This window comes from Parambassis ranga, chromosome 19 (assembly GCF_900634625.1).
Source record: "Parambassis ranga chromosome 19, fParRan2.1, whole genome shotgun sequence".
Lineage (NCBI taxonomy): Eukaryota > Metazoa > Chordata > Actinopteri > Ambassidae > Parambassis > Parambassis ranga.
The window spans coordinates 4,608,987-4,632,863 of NC_041039.1; the positions used below are offsets into that span (position 1 = coordinate 4,608,987).

The 23,877-nt window shown below is 39.9% G+C and overlaps 1 protein-coding gene across 1 annotated transcript in view; it reads right to left on the reverse strand.

Annotated features, from left to right (window-relative positions):
* Positions 1–23,877, reverse strand: part of LOC114451800 (corticotropin-releasing factor receptor 1-like) — a 47,815-nt gene that overhangs the window by 20,701 nt on the left and 3,237 nt on the right. The window contains exons 2-5 of the mRNA XM_028430683.1: positions 22,096–22,183; positions 20,854–20,913; positions 20,352–20,477; positions 2,096–2,181 (exon numbers count right to left, since the gene is read on the reverse strand). Coding sequence (XP_028286484.1) covers positions 2,096–2,181; positions 20,352–20,477; positions 20,854–20,913; positions 22,096–22,183 — 360 coding nt within the window. The remainder of the gene's footprint in view (positions 1–2,095; positions 2,182–20,351; positions 20,478–20,853; positions 20,914–22,095; positions 22,184–23,877) is intronic.

Below are 23,877 nucleotides of genomic sequence, written 5' to 3' on the forward strand. Positions count from 1 at the left end.
GCTTCCTCTGGACACATTTGGATAGACATAAAACCGATCAGAGAAACAAGGCATGTAATGTTGACTGAGCAACGACCAGACACGTCTGAACAAAAGATATTGAAGGTACACTGGTAAATGACTGTGGTCGGTTTTGTTATGAGTTAAATGTGGTATTAAGAATTCTTCTAACATTTTTGAAAGGTTAGCAGCAAGCCCGCCCTATTTCAGGTAATGGTTAGGCTTTTGTACTGTGTGGAACTTGCTGGAATTCCAGACCTAAAAGTATGGGTATGGCTACCTGTAGATTAGTTTTGTTTTGTTACAAATAACGCTTCGTATTAGGAACCTTTAATTTTATACTTGGGTTAAAAAAATAATAATTTGTTTTTGATGCATCTCACTTCTGATTCGAGCTACCTGGAAGTTCTTGAGCGTACGGACTTATTCATTTGTTGTTTTTATTCTAGCCTTCATACAAACCTGTAGCCTACTCAGCAGTAATTTGGAGGCATACATGTGTTTCATGGTGCCAAGCGTGTCACAATGACAGAAGGCAATATAATTGTTGTTTGTGGACAAATTTAGCAATCTTCCAGGTAGTGTATTTTTGGCATCATCTGGAACCAAGAGGAGACTCAGACAACTTCAACACATTCATGAGAGGCAGTTTTACCATGCATACTGATATCACAGAACTATCATCATGTTGTTGTGAATTTTTTTCTTCTAGGTAACGCAAATCATAAACAAGGTGTATCAAAAACAAATTCGTTAAGGTTAATTTTTTGACTCGAGTATAAGATTAAAGTGCTAAAAACGAAGCATCATTTTGTAAATGGTAATGGTCTGTACTTATAGAACGCTTTTCTACCTACTCGGGTACTCAATGCACCTTTACACTAATACCGTGGTGCAACCACTGGGAGCGACTTAGGGTCAAGTGTCTTGCCCAAGGACACATTGGCCTGCAGCCAGGGCAAGGGACAGAACCGCTGACCTTATGGTCTACCACCTGAGCCCTATTTGTTTTTTTTTATATAACATTTTAAAAACAAAAGGAAAAAGGCATTTTTTTTTTAAGTTGAATATTGAATAAATTAATCATACATCGACCTGACCCCTTCTGTACTGCAGTCTGATTATATTTACAATTATGTCATTTGAAATGTTTCAAAAAGCTTCATGAACAAGAGTTCATGCAGCACAGTCCTGTTTCAATAGGCAAAAAAAGGAGGAAAAATTAGACACACATTAGCCTCATCCGTTAAATAGGAAAACAAATAAACTACACTAAATTCCACTAAAATGTTTATGGAAACTCAACTGTTTAATATTCAGTCTCAACAGATGGCCAAGCAAAACAGTTGTGTCACATGTTTCCATCATGTTATTTTATCTTCTATTTTTTTTTCAAATACTTCAAATGCCTAATTATTCCTGCCTGATGTGAGTCGCTGTGTTCGGTATGCTTTGCTCTAATTAAAATGTCACAATGCTTCGTCCAGGTGGAGGCTGAAAAGGAGGCACCGCAAATAAATAAATAAATAAGCAAACAACAGCAACATGTGAAGGGATAGAAATGTGGAGCGTGGCAGGAGGACAATGCTGTGTGTGTTAGAAAAATCATTGTTATGGTTCTAGTTTCTTTTGAAAAATGAACCCTTTTTAAAATATATATATATATATATAAAACCTGAAGCTAGTTCTCTTTGCAACACGTCATATATATATATGTGACGTGTTGCAAGAGAACTAGCTTCAGGTTTGTAAGCAGATTTCAAGCTTCCACCTACATGTAGCAACCAGCCAAGCCTGTGACTCGTGGCAAGACATTAAAGCTGCACTGCCATGAAAATTCAAACAGTAATAATTGTTAGGCAGATTCCTTCAAGTGATGCTCCCGGGCAATGTGCAGCACATGCATAGTATTTGTCTTCCCCCTTCGTTGTCCTTACAAGGCTGCAGGGCTGTGAGGAATCCATAAATTAGCCTGGATCAGGACTGCTTCTTCTGCTGCTAACCTTCTCTTTGTTGTCGTTTTTTTTTAACACATGCTTTGAGGACCCATTAATCAGAACATAGCAACACCACACCACACAAAGCCAGGTCTTACCTCCTCGTGAAGTATGGCCTTGCACATGGAGTAGTTCCCCTTCAACGCCCATGTCCCGTTTGCAAGACATTTCCGATAAACATTATCTGCGCAGAAAAGACAAAAACAGAACAATGTTCATATTTTTTTTAGGTTTTTAGTTCTTCTGCTTTTTTGGGCCTTGACTCTCTGGAAATACACAGCATGCGCTGGATTCATAGAGGGACTGTGACCTTTTCTGTTTTTGAGACTAATAGGGAGAGATATCATTAGAGATACTCTTACAAGCTGTGATTTTTCACACATTTGCTGTCAGCACAGTCTACCACCCATACTGCCTAAGAATTCAGACCTCTTATTTATTCACTACTGACCTGCATTCCTCCAACATTGAACTCAGATGTTATTCCTGTGTCAAGCTGTTTACAAAAAAAGAATGTGGGAGATGATAAATGGAAACTGTTTTTAACCTTAGAAATCAAACAACATAACACTATTTGCTATATTATATATATATATGTTGCTGCAGGATGTAGACCAGACAGCAGGGAGGTCTGCATAAGGGCTTTGACAAACGGTGAGAAAAAAAATGACTGTTTTTCATGAAAACCCAACAGCTCAGGAAAGATATGAAACCGTTCGTAACACATTACACATTTGTTGTTTCACATTTATTATCTTCAAAGATTCATCCAACAGGCCAGCATGGAACTAAAAACACTGCAAATGAGGCAATTAAAGATTGAAAGAAGTAGAGATGATTCTTTGAGTGGTGGTCTGCAGGCGAGCAGGTGATCTCACAGTCACAGTCACAGTGTGTATGAAATGTTGAAAAGATTCAACTGTGGCCATTAAGACATTGATCACACTAGGATTCGGGCCGTATCCGGATATATCTGTATTGATTTTAATCCACCTCTCAGAGGTGGATCTAGCCAGATTGGCTTACATGTGGCTCAGGTCTGAACGCAAATGTGGCTAGTGAATCCCGCTAGCGATGTCACACTTCCGGGTTCACGGGGACAGTGTCTCGTACAAAAGCTGTGTGTAACATTTGTCGAACTACGACAGCTTTGCCCTGAGTTAATTTTTGACATGGTTACAAAGGAATAATTTGCATTTTGAACCGAAAAAAAGGCAAAGAAGCGAATGACACGGAAAATAAAATGCACGGCGCATGCACGCATGCTGTCCTGAAGGAACTTTTGCTTCTACAAGGTGCCACCTATAGCAGTTTGGAGGACAACAAAGAAGCCTGGTTAAGCTGGATTGATCGCGGACACGTGTGTGTGATAGCCAGCTAGCTGGATTGACTTTCTCCAGTGTGAACGGGGCCCTAGTAGGGGAACTGCAGCAATCAAACAGCCATCGGTTTTTCATTAGAAATTGGTTGTTACAGACATTGGTCCTTTGTACTATTATATCATTTACTTTTTTGGCTACATTCCACAGTGCTGCACATAGCACATGAGTTTGTATCAAGCTAGCAAATGTAGCTGCCAGATCATCCTCTTAAGAGTTTGGATAAATTAGTTGTAATGCTACATTCAGTAGCTTGCAAGCAAGGATTCGTTAGTTCAGGTCTTCGCATGTAATTGGCACATTTGGTAGAGTTTTGCCTGCTCAAGAAACAAGCCGCGGTCAGACATGTACACATGTTTAAAACCTTATAAATGGAAGTAGAGGGGTGGATTGTGGCTATGATTCAGACTTGGTTTCAGTGGACCCTTCCTTTCGTTTAATTGAGTTCTTCATGATCACTCTTGTTTTTTTACTCCCAGTAAAAGGTTAATGCATTGCAGATACTTTATGGTTTATGGTTGGGATTGAAACACACTCTTTCAAAACATTGTGCAAAGGAAAACTGTCCAATCGCTTTTAATTAACCATGGCAATGGGTCCTGATGGGGCCTGTTAACCTATTGTTTCAACAGTGTGGAAATATTCAGCTCTTTTTTAAATTTTCCTGTTGAGTATGTGTTAAATTTGGATGAACTTGATGCTGTGATTGTGTCAGGTAGGCATTTGTTATTCAATAGGCTAACAATAGCTACTGTTCCACACAATGTGATGACATTGTATATACACTGTTGCCCATAAGGTTGGAATAATTTTTATTTCTGGCACATGTTTATTCTTTTTTCAAAGCTTCAAACATATGGCTTTATTGACATTTTTCCTGCAGTAACTAGGCATTTTAAGCTATCTTCTGGGCAAAATGGAACACTGGTGACACACTGGTTGATGTCACATGACACGTTATCTGATCATGGAATAATGTATAGGCAAAAAAAAAAACTATTGTTTAATGTTTAGCATTAAAAAACAGAATAACATTACATGCATATTGGGTGTGTCAATACAAATCACTAGAAACTAAAGTGGGGTGGAATTATATGCAAAATGCTAAAAATGCATAATAATAATGTAAGAGAAATAATGTGTGTAAATGTATTACAGTTCTTACAGACTGAAGCTTTATGATAGCATGTCAAGTTTGAGTTAATTCATTACAACCTGCCAACATTATTTTATATGGCAGTCCACGGCTCATGCAACATGAAACATTCATAACCCCCAAAGATGATTTCATCTTCAGGTCTGAGGAAGGAAGAATTTGACAACCACAGCACGTACGTATCTGTCAGCCAATGAATCACTCGTCCTGTACGGAAAATGTTTTTCACTGAGTTTTATGGACAGTTCTGACCCTGATCTCACGGCCAGTCGTCTCTATGGGTCGTTACACACCTTTTCCAGTGACAGTCAACCATTTTTTTGTGTTTTTTTTTTTGTTGTTGTTTTGAGCAAGTCATAGAAGCAGTAAAAGGTTGAAAGCTGTCATCATGCAGAATCTTTTCAGATAGAGATGGAGGCTGATAACCCCAAATGCATGTTTTAATAATCCGAAATGTTCGGGGAGGGTATGAGATAAAATGGGATTGAGTTTCCTGGGGGCAATAATGCGCAATGAGCTCGGCAAAAATAGCATCTTGACAGCGTAAAGGGACTGTCATCCCCAATCAAGATTACCTAGCTTTGGATATTCCCTAAACCCCAAACGCAATATCCTAGAGAGCTCTGAAATCTGTCTGGAGAGTTACGTCACTTCAAAAGTTCAGACTGAGAGAGTAATCGTGGACTGACTGTATGCAGAATTCCTAAAAATTTTTTAATCAAGTTTGATGACAGCATTTCTTCTGTATTCCATTTATTAAAAACATGTTCTACTATTTTTTTTCAATGACAAACAGCTCCTATAATCCTCTCTTTTTATTCAGATTTACATGACGCTGCATGCAGCTTTCCTCCGAGCTCTCTTCGGTCACATATAATATGCATTTATTACAGTCAAATCCACTTTACTTAGAAATCATGTATTAAAAAAAACAAACCCAGTGTGTAAAAGCAGACAAAAGTGCCAAAACACACTAACAAATTATATAGGCACGCAGAGCCAGAAGCTTAAAAGTACGGCTTTCAAATTAGGCGGCATGACCTTGGGAAAAAAATAAAAAATCTTCCTGGCTCTGCTCCACAGACTGGTTTTATGAGTGTTAGTATGTTTTCTAACATTAGGGATATTTCTTATGTAATGAGTAAATTAAGTAGCCTAATTTTTTTGGCATGCTTTGACAGTTTGCATGAGAAGAGGTGAGAGGAGTGTTACAGGATTTAATCCCTGCAGGCGCTGTTATTATTATTTTTTTTTATAGTAGCAGGGGTTTGGCTGGAATATGAATTGCAACCGTTTAACACTTGAAACAGGAAAAGAGGAGCTTTGTTAATGGCAGCGCAGTAGAGGGGATGTGAAGCTTAGCTTAGCTTAGCATAAAGGCAGGCAGGGGAATCAACCAGCCTGGCTATGTTCAGAGTGGAAAAAATGCACATCAACACACATAAAGCCATCAATCAACATGTAAATAAACTGTTACATTTAAATTCCATATAAACAAATAAGAAAAGAGAGCCTTAAAGATGCCATGCTAGTTTAGAAGCCTGTAATACTTCTGTCTCACCGACATGTAGTGTCTGACCATTTTTCACCTTACAACAAATATTGAGAAGAAAGACTCTTCTGAGACGTTATTTTCAGGGCCTGAAAGCTGTCAGGTCATTCAAATTACTGCTTTTAGTTGCAGTGGCAGAGGTTCTCTTTCAAGAACTGTTAGACCAGAAGGCACTTTCACTTCATCTATTCACAAACAAAGTAACAGATTGTGTTGGTGTCATTTGATTATGCTGCACACAAAAATGTCTTAGTGATCATGTAAATATCACGTAAGGTTGCTAAGAAGGGCCACACAAATGCAAATGCAGAACTCAAAACAACAGGAATGCAAAAGCTATAACACAAATAGTAACACAACACAAATGCAGCAGCCTGACAATAGAAGTTAGCAGCACAGTTGATGCTGATTAAAATGGTGGAATGCAATCTCCTATAAAGTAAATGAGGAGGAGAAGCATCCTAGTAAAAGATGGTGTATATCAGTTCTTTCTCTCCAATTGAAAATTCACTCATTCACTTTGTAGGCAGAAGATTGCAGAGTCCACCAGTTTTGTCAACATTTGTTGTGAGTAGGAATGTCCAGATTCGATTACATCACCAGGTTTCAGACTCGATCGGAATAAAACGTTACCTCCCGATCAGGACTCGGATATATATTTATTAGGGCTGTCAAAGTTGACATGGCTTAATCCAGCATAATGATTAATTTGGATAAAAATTTTAAAGCATCCGCAGCGCAGGATGGCTCTCTGGCTTGTAGTCTAGAGATATTTATTTTTATTGTCACTTTGGGTGTGAAAGGTCCAGGCTCAGATGAGCCGTTTCCTTTGCGAAATTTCCCAGATTGGGATGGGTGAAGTACGTACAGTCTGCTTTCTGGGCAGGTTTTCGAAGTATTGTGCCCATGGAAATGGGCAGTAATAACAGGTAAAATTCATTTTAGTAACAGTTATACAGATTAAAAATTGTAATTGTTTGACAGCCCTAATATGCGCAGGACAGGAGCGCACAAAAACCTGATTGGGACATACCTAGTTGTGAGTCCAACCCCAGATTTACACCGGACGCGAAAGCGTACCGTAACTGCAGGCAGCGTCAATCGCTGTGAAACGTGACAGTATTTACATCGCATTTTAGAAGCGTTGCTGCACGCTGTTCCGTGAGTAATAAGCAGCAGTTGTATTTTGGAGATGTGTCGCGCACAAGACGCGTCTATTTGCACCAACTACATCGAGCAGACAGGAAGTCAAGCACCAGAATAAAAGTTTCCGGTGGATTTTCAAAATAAAACGTGGTCAGACTTAACTCTCGCTGATTTAACATTGCTGAGAAACACAGCGACAGCCATGTACGAGGAGATTCCATTTGAAAAGCAGAGAAACAGCATTTTATATGATAGAACATGCTTTTTATAAGGACAACATCAGAATAGAAAAGGCAGGGAGAGAAGCAGCAACTGTTCTCAGACTGGAAGGTGAGGAGCTGCCCTGTGTGTTGAGGGAGTAAACTGAGTTTTCAGTAACTGCTCTGAAACCCTGCCTGACACATAGAGAGGACATTAACCATCAGATAAACAGGCAGATTACTACATGACTTTGTGAATCTCACGAGAGTGTGGATGCAGCGCTACACAACGCTGCGCTTCTGAAACGCTCCTGGTGTAAATTGATGTTGTGAGACAGAGGGGCATATTACGCTGCCTTTTGATTCAAAACATTATCTTTTCCTATAACCATTCTTCCTAGTTAGAACGTGGCACACATACAAGAGCCATTTTTTCAAGCCGTATGTATGAAAGGGTTCAAAAGGTTGAAGTGAGGCAACTCATCTTGTTGAGTTTTCTTGAAGATGTCTCGTGCTCCTCTGAGCAGATTCATCATGTGAGTCCCTCACAGATCTACCCACTGAGGCCCTTCAACACATAAAAGCCTGCTTCACCACCAAACAGTTGGAACTAATAAAGTTGCTGGGAGAAACATTGAAACGTTGAAAAGTCTAGTTGTTCGCTTCAACCTTTTAGAATGAAAATGGCCTGCTGGATGACTGATAATCTTCATCAATGGTTTATCTTTTCCAAAAACATGTTTTTAGGCAACCAAAGTCACAAATTAAACCGCTGACAGAACCACTGTTACCTAGAAGAAATATAAATAAAACACCTGCTTATTGACACATCCAGTGTCCAGGATTCCCTCTCATTAAGCTCAGTTTTTTTGGTCTCCATCACCAGGTAAACATTCCCCTGTTTTCACTTCCTGATGACTCACTGTGTGCTGCACAGTGCAGCAGATTGTATAGTGAAAGCTGTGAGAGTGCTAAGAGAGAAGCAAAGAGTGAAACAATAAGCTCTAAAACTCCATAAAGCAGAAGTATGACAGGCACTACATCACATGGTGATACATCTAATACAGCTACTGCTAACCCGCATGATATAAATAGGCCTTATATATATCCTGCTATTTCATGACAAAGAAGAAATGTCTCTATGCATCTGGCATCACTTCTGTTAGTAGTTTGCTGTCAGTGTGTGTGAGGGAGTTTAACAGCTGAGACAAATCAAGGTGGATCTGATGTCCAGTGGCAGTAATATTGTTTTCAGGATTACTGGTTATTTCCAGCAGCATGTTTACTTCTGGGCTCAAATATGTGAACAGTGAATGCTTCACCAGCACCTCAGAAGCTCACTAATTAACCCATCAGCTTGCTGATATAGAAAAAAAAACAATGTGTGCTTTCAGGGGAAGTCAAATGTTTCTAATTTTAAGACCAAACTCTTAGTTTTAATCTAAATGTAGAAATTTCCAGCTAAAGTGAATTAGGGTGCAGCCTCAGTCAAACATGTGCTGTGCGGGATAATCATGCTGTATGGGGATAAAGTGCCTCTCCATCTAAGACTGCAGCAGCACTACTTTATTAACATTCTCCTGCAGTCTTTGGAGGTTGTGGGGAATGAGCCACTGACAGCATCATAAAACCCCCTCTGCATGGGTCACAGGCTCAAGGTCCCTAAAATAACTGCTGATTTCACGTGGTGGCTGCTGCCAAACGGGACGTTTGCCAAGAGTTTTAATAACGGCAGACAGGTTCGTCTCTGGAGCATCTTAGAAGGCTCACGGTGGATTTCATTGTTTGATGAGAATGCACACTGTATACTGCATATCAGTTTTAATTTTGCCTAGTGACCAGCCATTGTTGTTTGTGAATAGGTGTTAAAAACAGAAACAGGTTGGTGCCAGGTGCTAAATCCTCCCTGTGGAAACAGGAGCTCTAGGTACATGTGGATGGAACACAGGCACCCCTCCAAGACCGCAACAAAATGATCCTCTTTTCATTTTTTACCAGCCGTGCAAAACACACTGCTTAGTAACAAACATCACAGCGCAGAGAGGGACCTCTGTGAGGCTAAAAATGCACAACAGAGCAGAAACGCTGCTGTAATTGTACACCCAACACAAGCAAATATGCTGACCCAAATTTAGTCACACCGGCTTAGGACTTCAATACATCGAATCAATGGCTGCAGCTAAGAAGCATCTTCCTTCTCCTCCTCCTCCCTCAGTGCATTTAAAGCAGGCGTCCAATTAAGGCCAGCATCAGCAGCGAAGAAAAGAACATATTATTTGCACTAATTGAGTGCAAACTGCAGCATTTCGTTATTCCTGCAGAGCAAAAAAAAAATATCTGGGCTATGCATTCAATGACTGAGAGGCGAATACACCATCAACACAATGAACACAAGGACGCAATCCATGAAATAAAAAATTGTTAAAAAAATAAATCCAAACACTCCAAGAGGGTTTACAAAGGGCTCTAGGTGCAGATCGTTTCATATGAGAGAGTGTTATTGTTCTTTAAACCAGTTCTGCCAAGGTTTGTGGGAACAAAAGCAGCATCCAAGACTCAGCAGCAGCTTGATCATGTTCTTAGGAGATTTTAAATATGAAAGGAGCAGTGAGGTAATTTGGCAACTGGCATAGAAGTAACTTTCTCAACTTTAAGAATGGAATTTAACATGATAAACTCCATAAACTGTGCAATCGTTTTTAAAGGACAGAAATGTGGGTTTTCAGGGTTTTACTGGGGCCCAGTGATGTTAGGCTCCAAGACCCTGCATAGACCTTCGCCTCTGCGTGCAACTGAAACTACCCCCCACCCCCACTAGATAGATAGATAGATAGATAGATAGATAGATAGATAGATAGATAGATAGATAGATAGATAGATAGATAGATAGATAGATAGATAGATAGACAGACAGACAGACAGACCCTGGATCAACAGGTTTAGCATGTTGAAATGGTCCAGGATGTCAGAAAGATAAACTGCCTTTATAATCCAGGACTAATCTCGCAGATAATCGGCAAGACTGGATTGTTTATTTGTCAACAAGGACTCAATCTCATGTCTCAACTCATATACTCTGCTCACCACTTTACCCTGTGACAGCAAATGAACCACAGAGTGCAAGAGCAGATGAAGATGATCTGCACCCATCTCTTTACACAGTGCAGTAAACAGATGGGACTTTGTTGGATTGGCTTTAATGAAGTTCACTCTTCAGAATACCGTACTTGATTTAAAACTTCATGAAGCTCTGTGGACAGGCGTTGATGTATGACACAGTGCATTGCCTGAACTGACAGTGAAACCTCTTTGCCATGGGAGAAGGAAGGTTGTGCTGTGATTCAGCACATGGCTGTCACTCAAAGTGGTCACGCACATAATTATCTGTACAGTTTTCCATAAAAAGGGAATTTATCAATAGAGACCAAAACCGTTTTGGCTGTAAACATGTTTATTTCTGCTGTGAAGTTAACCATTTACCATTGGAGTCTATGGGGATTGACTCGCTTATTGGAGTCCCTAGAGCCTGCAGAGTAAACTGCAATTTCTAACACTTACACATATGCTTCATGTCTTAGTCTCTGAGGATGCCGCTTGCCATTAAGTCATCAAAGACGAATCAAAGAATAAAAATAAGACGTTTTATGTGCAGCATGAAAAAGCAGCGGGCTGAGAAAAGACCCCTGAGGAATCTCATTTCTGACATATGAACTATAAAAAGTGAATGTATGTGGATTTTAACACCAGTAAATTCAGTTAAACTCAATTTTTTTCTTAGTTTTCTTTTCCTAGTACATCATGTACAAAGTGTCGCTAACATAAATGGCAACAATCTTCCAAACTGAGACTGTTCCTGAAATAAACCAGACAGGAGCTGCTGCAACTTTTCCACATCCTGACCTACTACTACTACTACTACTACTACTACTACGACTACTAAAACAATCACAAGTATTCAGGTGAACAGAGCATGGAAAAGTCTGCTACCACTTCACTTTCAATAAAAGCAAAACTTGTTACATTCACTTCGGAAAGTTGTACACACTGAGAGGATGGATGCCAGTTTTCATGCTGGCTGTGTTTTCTGGCTCAGTGCTTGAAAGGCACACCTGAGGAGCACGGCGCAGTGCGCTTTAAAACAAAAGTCTTCAAGTGAACAACACAGGTACACAACCCTGTACAACACATCCCTTTCTCATCTTTGATGTTACTCATCTACACCTGCGTGCTTCCATAAATTAATTTTCAAAGAATGCTCCACTGTGCCTGCTCTCATTCAACAAAAAGATGCATCACATTCCTTGTGAGTGAGCAGCAGGGTGAGTCAGGCTGAGGGCTTTTGCCACCCCACTTACTGCCAGAGTATCTCTAAATAAAACAACCCGTCTTTTCTTTTCATCTTCTGAGTGGTGCAAGACCCAACAACTGTTATCAAGTCGGTGAAATGTGCATCCACATAAACACAAGCTGCTTCCACCCTGTCAAACACACACAGCATACATATATATATATGAAAATCCAGCGGCCTCCCTCTGGGGACCATTAGGGGAAAGTCAAGCTTGGCAACAAATGGCAAAGGGGTTTCCGGGTGGGGCGAGGCATGCACCAACAAAGATATTGCTATTACAGGCCAAGTGACAAGGAGGGCGTGCAGCGCCATGGGCGCTTGTCACGACTCAGCGGCTGAGCGGTCTGGACAACACCCCCCAGATATCTGTCTTCCCCCTCTACGCATATGTTTGACAACATGCTGTAATCGTCCGAGAGACGAGCATCGCAGATATTGTAGCTTGTAATGACAAGTATGTGTTGATCGGCTCCAAGGCTCAGCAGGAAGATTAATATAATTTCTCCATCCGTTAAAATGTATTCAGCTCATTCTTCCACCTGGGAATGAGGCAAAACTTTTGTTCATAAGCACTAAAGAGTGAGACTGGCTGCTAAACCTACTAAACTTTTATGTGTTTTATGTATATTGTATATGTAGAGCTGATTACATTTTACAGGCAGTATTAAGAAAGTGGAACATGCAGTTGTAGTTGTAGCTTAGCATACATACTAAATACAGAGAGAAACAACTAGACTGAATCCTAAGACATCCAGGCTCACTATTTGTATAGTAGGTATAGAGAAAGAATTAGGATGGCTACGCAGGCTAGCTGTGTGTATTACAGAGGTGTGAAGTTCTGTGGCAAGAGAGAAATATTTTTCACCCTGCTCGAACCGTACTACAAATTATACATATGATATTAGTTTCCGTCTCTATTTTGGCTCACAGTGAGACATTTTGACAGTCATCTGTCGTGCAGCTGCACAGTAATGCTGTACAACCAGACACACACTGAGATTTTATTAGAGCCATCTTGTAGTGTGACGTGCAGTGAGGTGACATAATTGCCTCGAGGCCACAGGGTTCTGATATTACAGAGGCACATACAGTACAGTACATCTGTCTGCAATCAGGTCAACCATGTCAGCCAGGGACAGAATGTATAAACACATGTATGTGGGTTTACAGGTTACAAGCGACATCATCCAGAGGTTTCTCAAATGTCTTGTGGGAGGGAGATATTTTATCTAAATGTTAATCTCCTTTCATACCATCAGCATGCTTTCATAGTAACTGTATACCTAGAACTTCAGTTACATACATTGTATATATCTTCTACTTTCTACTAGTATTTGTGTACACTCACTGAGTACTAGTGTAGTCTAATGCAATTTGATATAGCACAAAGAAGATGTCAAGGTGTGAGCTCATTTCACGACCTGAGAATCTGCATGGATGGACACAAAGCTTTGTGACTCCCTCATGTACATAGAATATAATATTGTTTATGCAGTCCAGCACACCAGCAACTCCCACCACATCAAACATCAACAAACCCTTCTAAAAGTGGTCACATTTTCCTGGCTTAAAAAACACACATATATGCAACTTAAAGCCTGAAGTCTGGGGTCCCATGTTATACTGACACTTTCTTTTACTTAGGAGCTTCACAAACAGTGCTTCTCTTACCAACTATCAGACTACTTGACTAGCCAAGATCTAAGATCATGGCTAGTTTTTTTTAAGTTTCTTCAACATTTTCAAGGCTATTGACTACATTCATGTGACCTAGGGAGGGTACCAGATACATGACTACTGGTCAGGAAAATTCACTTCATCTTTCACGTAACTACTGATGGTTGTATGGTGTTTAATTTAGGCCACCACTGTTGAGGCCGGTTACAAAGGGGTTAACACACTTCAGCTCATTCATCTGTGCTTATATGATCCTTTAGATAAATAAAAGTGAACCATGCTAACTCGCTCTTTCTGCCCAGCTCTGCGACTAAACTGGAGGATTTGTCAGGATCTAATTTTGGAAATCCAGGCTGCTATCCCGTCCTGATTCATGGAAGTGCAGTGCTGCTATTCAGGGCAGGGACCGGCTCAAAGCTCACACACAATACATGTCAGATTTTCTATTTCAGCAGCACAAATATCCTGCAGTAACCTGCCCAGTGTGGTAATCTGCCTTGAATAAAGTTTTTATACTTTTGACGTCTCAGGCAAGTGGGTTACGATGAGGACAAGTTTCTAGTTTAGCAGATTTAATATTGTGGGTTTCTGATTCCGGTTCATGACCCTTCATGTTATCCGCTGCTTGGAACACTCTTCTTCGTCTGCAGTAACTTTTAGAATCCAATTTAAGATCCCCTTTGTTGTCTGCAAATCTTTTCCTGGATTTATCTTCGGCTCTGGCGCTGATCTGTCCCAGATATTTAGCTTCTTTTTACAAACCACAAGTTGGAGAAAAACAGGAACGTTGACTTTTGCACTCATGGACGTGAACTCTGGAATAATCTCCCTTTGGATCTGAAGATGGCAGCAACATCCACTCAGGCTTTTAAGTGCCCACTCAGGGCTCACTGCCCTGCCCTTGTCTTCACCTATAGCCACTTATTACTGTACTAATGCCACTTACTGCTGCTTCCATTGGTTATAACTCACTGTGATTAGCACGACAGCCTTGTTTCCTTATTATCTGTTATTAAATAAATCTGTTATAATAATCTGTTATAAATTCATTCATTCATTCATTAAAATTTCTGAAATAAATATTTCTAATCTGTTTTTTTTAGTCTTTTTTGTTTATATGTGTATTTATTGTATATTTTATGTTTTGTATGGTTTCAATCTCCAACAAACAATAACGAATATGAATATATGCATGTTTTTATGCCACCTTTATGGCCTGAAAATAACCTTCCCACAACAGCATGCTTTCTGTTCACTCAAACTCCTTATTGTGTTTAATAGCTATTCCTCGGGCTAAGATGAAGATAAAATCCAGATCTTCACCTTTATGTGCAAATAAATGTTCATTTGTTTATTCATCTCATATGATTTGTTGGATGTTTCTCGTCCCCAGGCTGACACCGGCCCTCCTTGTGTCTAAGTCCCCCGGTGACTTAGACACAAGGAGTACTGTACTGACTGTGCTACCTGTGTACCGGTTCAAGAATAGAACTGGATACTGTTTACAGCCACAATAGAACACGCTTAGAGGAGAGGTGTTGTTTTGGCTCGTTTGGCTTGTTTTTGCCATAGTCAGCATAGAGGCCCCATTTTCACCCTTAGGGTTCTTTCAGGGGAAGTTACCACCACAGCTCCCTACAAGGCAGTTTACCCCTACTACTCATAAAACTAAAAAAATCATTCTTAGCTGTATAATAAAATTTTTAAAAATCAATCTAATCAATAAATATAGTTTCAAATAATATATATAATGGGATCTATGTTTATCATGCTCTGTAAGATGTTACTTAAAAGTTTACCTGACTGCCATATATATCCTAACATACAAGGATCTGTAAATATACATTAACAAACATCTAAATGAATACCTCTTGGTAGATCTGATCACCCGTTCTTCAAAAGCACTTTTATATTGTATAAGCAGTGTTATGTGGGTGTCATACTGAAAGTAACTTCCAATGGCGAATGCAGGTATCTGCAGAGCTACTTACGGAAAACTAAAATAACTGCCGGCTGAGAAGACAGGCTGTTTCAGCCTGCACCTGTACTCCTTGTGTTTAAAGTGTCAGGATATCTCTCAGAGTTATTGACTAAATTGAATGGTACTTATCATACTAGAGGCATACAATTATTGTAATTTAGTAAAATTATCATATGCACCCAATCTGCAAACCTTATTACTGCCAAAAACCATCTCCGATACAGTTTAACATGAATTTGGAGGACATTTGGAGGAAAACCCCTGCCCACGTGTGGACTTCAGGATGACCTCCCACTACAATTTTGACTTGTGTTTTTATGCTTAGCCAAAGAAAAATGATTAAAATTATTAGTATGTATGATTTTTGGCTTGTTTTCCTCACATAGGGTAAACCTGATGCACAGTGTAATAGGAGGGCTTACATTGTACATATCTCAAATCTGGAACTAAAGTCGTTCTTGAGAAATGTTTTGATTAAAAAAAATGTTTGTTTGTTTGTTTTTTAGGAACATTGGATATAGTTTTCACATGAAGGTTATTATTTAACTTTTCTCACTTTCCAGTAAATCTTTCGTTTAATGTGTGTCAGCAAGGGCAGAGCATGAATTCCTTCTCACGTCTAATGTGAACCCTGCAGTCTCTTTGTAGCTTCACTGATCCAAATCGCCTTCACTGATCTTCTGAGGCCAGACGTGTCTTTAACTCTGTCTCTCAGACATTTTCACATCAGCCAAAGTTTGGTGTTCACATCTTTGAAGCAGCACCATTTGTGTAAAAAAAAGGGTAAGGGTAAGCTTTAAAAGGGTAACGCGTTAACAAACAGTACGTAGAAACATGGGAACTGACAGAAGCAATAAATCTGTTAACAATGAAATGGAGTGGAAACAAATTAGATACAGCCGGTTCAGCCTGTTTCTCCACATTCTTCAGTGACTATTTTCAGACCAAACAACAACAACAGAAAAAAAAAACATTAGGCATGTCGAGCGCTCAACACTTTTCAGTGGCTCCATAAAACATCCACTGTCTCAGCTATAAAACTGAAAAAGTGCTTCCTGCAAAAATTCCAAACCACAATCGTAACATCTGCAACATGGCTTGTGGTTAAAGTCACTGCGTACTGTTGCTGCGATGTGCTAAATTACTGAGATATGACACCACTAACCCAAAAATATAGGGCATGTTAAAATGCAAACTAAAATGCTGATCCAACAGTAAGTATATATATATATATATATATATATATATATATATATATATATATTAATTGCAATTAAGCTTTTACTAAGCTTTTACTAATCCTCATGGCCACTTCTAATATTCTTCAAATAAAGAGCTTGAAGTAGAAAAGCAATTAAATTTGAAAAACCCTGAAATGCACCCAAAAGCCCGCCTACACTTCAACATGACAAAATATGTTGCAGTAATTTCATTTGATAAATTAATAAATTAGAAACTTTCAAGATGAAATTAAAGGTGCAATATAATATTCTAATATTGAAGATTTTTGAATATGAAGTAAGTAAATGTGTTTGCAGTCTTTATGCCTCTGCTGACCCAGTTCACTGCTGTTCAGGTCTATGTCCACAGGCAGCTGTTCTCTGAAATGTTTTTTGTTGCTAAGTTACAAAAATGTTCTTTTGCGCTTTGGCATCTCTTCGCTGAGAACATCAAATCTCTGTAGTTTAGAGAAATGAGCAAAAGCAACAGAAAGAAACCACATCCTGCAGCACCTCTGAGATGGAAATAGGTGCAGCAGAAAAGCTCTCCTCCTTTGTCCTATAGTGGATATATAAAATCCTGCCTCTTGTTTATAAGGATTGGTTGTGAGAGAAAAGTGACGTTGACGAGCACAGCATCATGCCAAAATGATGAACTCTACCAACATACCTTGTACAGTTGATTGTTTTGGATTGTTAATGTCTCCAAAGCAGAAGAAGGAGATCAAGTTTATTAAAGAGCTTCAAGTTACAAGAACTGCTGTGAGAGGTTTTACCAAGAAGTTCAAAGAGTCAGATGTGTCTAACAACTGCCAAAACACTAGTGAAGGATTTAACCAAGTCTGCAATTGAAGTGTCAGACTCATTAGAGTTCTGCACAGGAATGCACTGCCAGGTTATAGACCAAGAACAACTCCACTTCTGTTAAAAAAACACCTCTAAGCCAGACCTGGAGAGAGATTAAACACACTGGAAGCATACTATTGAAACAAAACTAGAGCTCTTTGGTCACAGAGATGTCGACTTTGAAGAAAGAAAGGAGAAGAGAACATGGTTCCCCACAGTCAAACACAGTGGTGGCAGTATAATGCTGTGGTGATGCTTCAGTGTGTCTGAAACTGGGAAACTTGTCATGGTGGACCCTTTGTCGGCAACAAAACTAGGACTTAGGCCAAAGCATATGTCTCTTCTGAAGAACTACTTTCACCAGAACATAGTGTACATTATTGACAAAGCTGCACACAGCCCTGACTTAAATCTGGAGTGTACTAAAGACCAACATACCATCACACAAGAATGGACTAGGATTCCTCAGGAGATATGCCTCAGACCTGTTGAAAACTACACAAAGGGACTCCTGACTAACTCTAATTGATTTAGCGTGAATGAATACTTAGTTGCAGAGCTTGCTTACAATTGCTAATTTTGCACTGATCTGTGTATAATCATACTTTTATCTTTTTTTCTTTGTGTGAGAGTACGATGTGTACGTGTCTCCTCCTCCGTTCATTGCTGAGCTTCATCAGAACCATGAATTTTGTGCCATCAAGTGTTTTCTGAATAGCGTAAGCATGAAAGAAAAGTTGTGCGGCCTTGCGTTAAGTGTCTCCATGTTAAGGCATTCTAACAATCTGTTTCTTTCAGTGATGAATGTGGACCCTTAAAAGAAGATTAGCACATCTCTTATTAATGCCTCTAAGGTCGCAGTGTTTTATGTTCATCTGACGTCACTGATACTTTATGCACAACATAAACCCTTTACACAATGCTCACATGTTCCAGCCAATGTTCCTGCTATGCCTCCTCTTGTATCAATACGTGGGTCTGTGCATACATTTAATGTAATTTATTCATAATGTGACGGAGGGTTGTGCGTCATGACGTCGCAGCCTAAGCAGTTTTCAGCATCATTCATGAACGCTTCCTCACACTGTTGACCTGTGCCACTGAAGTCAGCTCATGGGCAGTCCCTCTTTAGCCTTTTGGGCCATGCTTGAATGGAGATTATGTTAATCCTGAAGGTGAAATGAGCCTTGCAGTGTCAAATTACTGGTGAACTGGCTGAATTGCAGCCTGGCTCACTTTCTCTCTAGTTCCTCGGGGTTCTGTGGAGGCAGGGGGTTAGACTTTAAATTCCCAAGAAACACACAGTGCTTTCATCTCATAAATTTAGTTAATTGTGTTTACTGTATGTCCTGTGGTGGTGTGTGTGTGTGTGTGTGGATGTGTGTGTTACCTTGAGAGTGCTGCAATGTCCTATATAGATACACATCACAGGCCACTGATCCAGATTTGATAAGGAAGGCTGCCAGGAAGACTGTTGTTAGTGTTTTTGTGTGGGTATAATAGATTGTGGAGATTAATATTAATGAGTCCTGAGTTTTCGTACTGTATATTTTCCAAATAGAAATATAATTTAAATATTAATCTGATTAATTAGAGAGGCAATTATTCATCATACTACTGATAAAGGAGCAAAATCCTGAGTTCATTTAAATCATGGAAAATAAAACCTTAAAGCATCAGTGTAGATGTTTTTGGTTAATATAGTAACAGAAATGAAGCTTGGTACTTTTGTCTTTATTAATGCATAATCACCTATATATATCACCCCACCCCTGGAGAGTACTAAATCCTACACACTGTCTTGGTTAGCACTGCTGCCTCAAAGCAAGAATTTTGCTTGTTTGCATCTGGCCGGGGCCTTTCTGTGTGGAGTTTGCATGTTCGTGCCTGTGCCTGTCTGTGTTTGTTAAGTGGGGACACCTTAGTTAAATACACCTCCAGACATGACACATCGTATATGCTAACCCACCATCCAATAATGGGACTGATCCAACTGCAAAGGTCCTTTTTAGGCAATGGGGAATGTGATGGTGAGGGTGCAGACAGCACAGTGGATCTTCACTAAGGAGTCCAGAGGTTTGAGTCCCCTGACCCCCTAGCTATTTACCGTTTTACTTGGGGTTTGGATACTACTAGTTAAAGTTAGTCATTTAAAAAGAAGATAATGGGTAAGGTAAGGATATGGTTTATCCTTAAATACACAAATGCATGACATTAAACCCAGGAAAACGGTTCTGGTGCAGTTTGGATGGAATTCACAGAGCAGACCTTTTTGTCGCAGCAATTTCACTTCTGTTAGATATTAACCTTAGAGGAAACTTTTAAACAGACAAGTTCAAGAGGAGTTCAGCAGCACAGCAAATATCTAGACCACTTCTTATTAGTTTATGATGCTCGCAAAACCCGAACAGAAAAATCTAAGATCTAAAATACTAGAGTGATTCTGTGACACACTTTAAAACTAAATATTTTATTCCTCTTACTAACACATGGCCACTGATCTCTTTATTATAATATATGACAGCAGTGCAGACAGCAGTGATTTAACTTCCTTTTTACCTTTTAATCCAAGATTCAAACAGCATGGTGCTGTGAATTCATGCTGTATTATCTACAGCAGTCCTGTCTACAGCAGTTGAGTACAGGGTTGTTTATTTGTTGTTGTTGTTGTTTTTTTACACTTTTGTGTGTCCAATTTGTATGCTCATGCTAATTTCTGCGTACACAATCACATAAACAGGATTTGCCTCAAGGGAAGCAGAGCAAGTGTGTGTGTATCAAATTAAATCTTGTTTTTAATCTATTGGGTCTAGATTTGCTGGCAGTAGCTGACAGAAGCGTGGACTCACTGGTGGTGTTGTATCTGACGCCGTAAAACATCTCTGGACAGGGTCGTGACACCATCTGCCCGGCGCTGCTCCTGGGCCAGCAGGTGCCGATGCCATCGATGGAGGTGTCGCAGTAGATTCCCGAGCCTGCAGTGTGGGGACAGAAATGTCAAACACTAACATGCATACATTCTTGGCATGGCTTGGGACTACATATAGCCATGGTAAAATTCAGACAATGCTCCAATGAGCTTGGCAATAAACTGTGAGGCTGAATAAGCTGTTTGTGTACACACAGGCTTTAATGATTACTCCTGTGCTTTGGTTTGAGACGAACGCCGTCTCCTGTGGCACGACGCCAGTCTATTTCCAGCATTGTTCTCCTCTTTGATGTTAGTCCTTATAATCTGAGTTCAGATCAAACTTATTTCTCTTGTGGGGTATTCTACAACAACTCAGCTTTGTTGTAACAGCACGGGGAATCAGTTTCACACATCTGAAAGGAGAAACATGTCCAACTCACCGCTCCACTGGCCCGTGGCGTTGCTCAAGGTCTGGTTCCAGGAGGCGACCAGCGACTGCACTGCAATACAGACAGACAGCTTCATCAATAAACTCAATCAGTGTTTGCACAGTTTAGAAGCAGCTATGAAAATCTCATTAGATTCAGCTTAACAGCTACAAAAGGGTGAGTATTAAAGGGCAACGGTAAACACTTGTGACAGACCTTTCCCCGAGCAATAACAGGATGGTTGCAGCAAATATGAATCTAGACGTGCCCCCAAGGGTCAGGCTATTATTTCTGTAATAACTCAAGAAGGTTTAAGATCCGGAAATAAAGATGTTTCGGAGGGCAAAGTTGATGCTTAATTCTAACACTTTCATTCGTTTTTAACTAATGTTTTCACACCCATTAGTGGTGAGAAAAGTAATATAAGAACATGGGTCGTTAGCTCACATCCTGAAAACAAACTATTTTTAGATTTCTAAACCGCGTCCTCACAAACACAAAGAGCAAATGGGTTAAATGCCAAAGATTCTCAAAACCACATTCTACATGTGATCATCCATTAACCCAAATCTAGGCTTTTACCCAGGATGCAGCAGTTCATGGACTGTGTTGAAGCGTGACTATTTTCAGCTACTGTCTCTGTTTGGTTTAGCTAGATTAAGGAAAAGCTGTGGCTTAAAATAGAACCTTTCACTGTTTCAAATAAATCAGCACCGAACATTTCAATCAACTTCAAAATTCATATTCATATATATAGATATATATCTATATATATATATATATATATATATATATGGCTAAACCCTTCAGCAGCATAGCATTAATCCTCCATTCTTACCTACCTGGTGCTGTGATTATAGCCCAGGGCAAGTGACAGACACATCATTCCTAAACATCTGTGCATGCTTGTGTGTGTGTTCTCTGGGTGTGTGCTGTGTTTAATCACCAACTATTACTGTACTTGTGAGGACTACGAAGAAATGGAATAATACAAAAAGACAGTTTGCCAATATCAACAAGGGAGAAGTTGAGACTGAGGATGAGGGTTTGGCATTTAGCGGTTATGGCCATGAAATGGAAAAGACTGAAAATCAATTCAATCTCACAAGTGTATTAACAGCGGAGCAACTCCAACACACACACGCACACAGGTTGCATAGTACTGAAAAATAGCTGCCGTTTAAAAGCTTGTAACAGCTGCTGTAGTTGTGCTGCTGAAATAAAAATCCAGCTGATGTTTTGTCCTCAACTTACATGAGACATTCCCGGACAGCATAAGTAGAGCTTCACATGTCAAATCTGCTAAAGAGGCTGACGGCAGGAGGCTTACGATGGCACACACCTGCAAACAGAGCACAGAGGTCAGGTTTTATCAGACAATCAAATGTGAACAGAGCATCGTTCGCGTGTTTGAATCTGCTGCTCCTTCCATTCCTCTGAGTGCAGCTGATGAAGCTGTGCTGAATCAAACTGAAAGACCCTCCATGCCCTTGAGCGGATGATGCATGTATGAACAGCCCCTCCTAATTTAGAGCACATTTTAGTCTATAATCACCCCAAACACACACACACCAACATGCTTTCATGTTTACAGATACAAGAAGTTCCACTCTGGATTCAGAATCTTGTGTACTGAAATGCTGAATAATGTGAATAATTATTGAAGTGCGGAGGCCTCTATCTGCTGGCTCTCATGTGACAGACTTGTGTTTTTGCTGTTATCTTATGTTGCTGTTTCTTTCAAAACAGCAACATAAGATAACATCAGAACCAATCATGCACAAGGATGGGAACCAAGTCTCACAGCACACAATGTATTCGTTTCATAATAAGGGCTTGGTAATTGTGAGACGGCTACCTGCAGGTACAAAGGCAGTAGATGGTGAGGGATCCGACTCTCACCCAGGAGGCTCCAGTTTGAGTCCATTTATATTTTGGTTTGTGATTTTTAGGGTTTTGTGTGTAGTTATGGCACCTAAACCAACACATTCTCACACAAGAATGCCATGTCAGAGGTTGATGGTTGGGTTCAACTCTCCTGTCTGACTCAACATTAAACATAGGTTAAAAGGCAAAAAGTGTCATTTATGCAACAGGATTCTCTGCAAATTCCTTGGCTAACATTGCAACCAATTACACCCTCACTGGAAGATTTAATGGCACTAATTCACTACTACAGGAGGGCGCATAGCTACATTAAAACACGGTAGTTGTATTCACCTTGTAACTGCTGCTGCCCTTGTCCTCCTGTCCTAAACCTGAACAAACAACAATGGCCCCACAGACTGTGCTTACATGTTTTTCTTCTGACATCTGGAAACCTCTCCTCGCCTGCACACATGCAGCATCTGTCCGCATTCAACCTCAAAAGACTTTAAATCGTATTTGTCGGGCCTCTCTCACTGACCCAAACCATAGGTTACATCTTTGTGCAGTTGTCCTTCAGTGTTGAGGACAAGGGAGGGCAGCTACAATTACCTTTAAAACCAATGTTTCATCTCCTCCCTGAATAAAACATCTGCATTAATAATGCAGGATGTAAGATGGTAAACATTTCATCCTTTTTTTTTCAGACAGAAAAAAAGAAGGGAAAAAGTCAACTGAAATGAATTAAATTTCATCACTGTTTTGAGTCATCTTGTGTAAAAAGCACAGAAAATACCTGACGGTCGCAGAACCGTGGAACAGCAGTGCAGTAATACACTCAGGTCATATAAAATGCTAGAGTGCCCCAGATTTGAAAGCAGGGTTCATGATGGATTCTGCTGTGTCTGTTTCACGCTCAGTGAATCCAGCCAGGTATCAGAATACACAGTGAACCCACTGTACCAACTGTCCACCCTACTTCCACTTTATGAACAGCTGACAGCCACAATCCAAATAGCAGGACGCTGCAGCACCTTCAGCACCTCAGTGAGGAAGAAACACTATGATTCTTTGTGTACCCTCCTGTTCTAGACAAACATAAATCTAAACACCATAATCAGTTATAACCTTTAACGAGAGAGAACATATGTCCCCTAATGTATAGTGTAT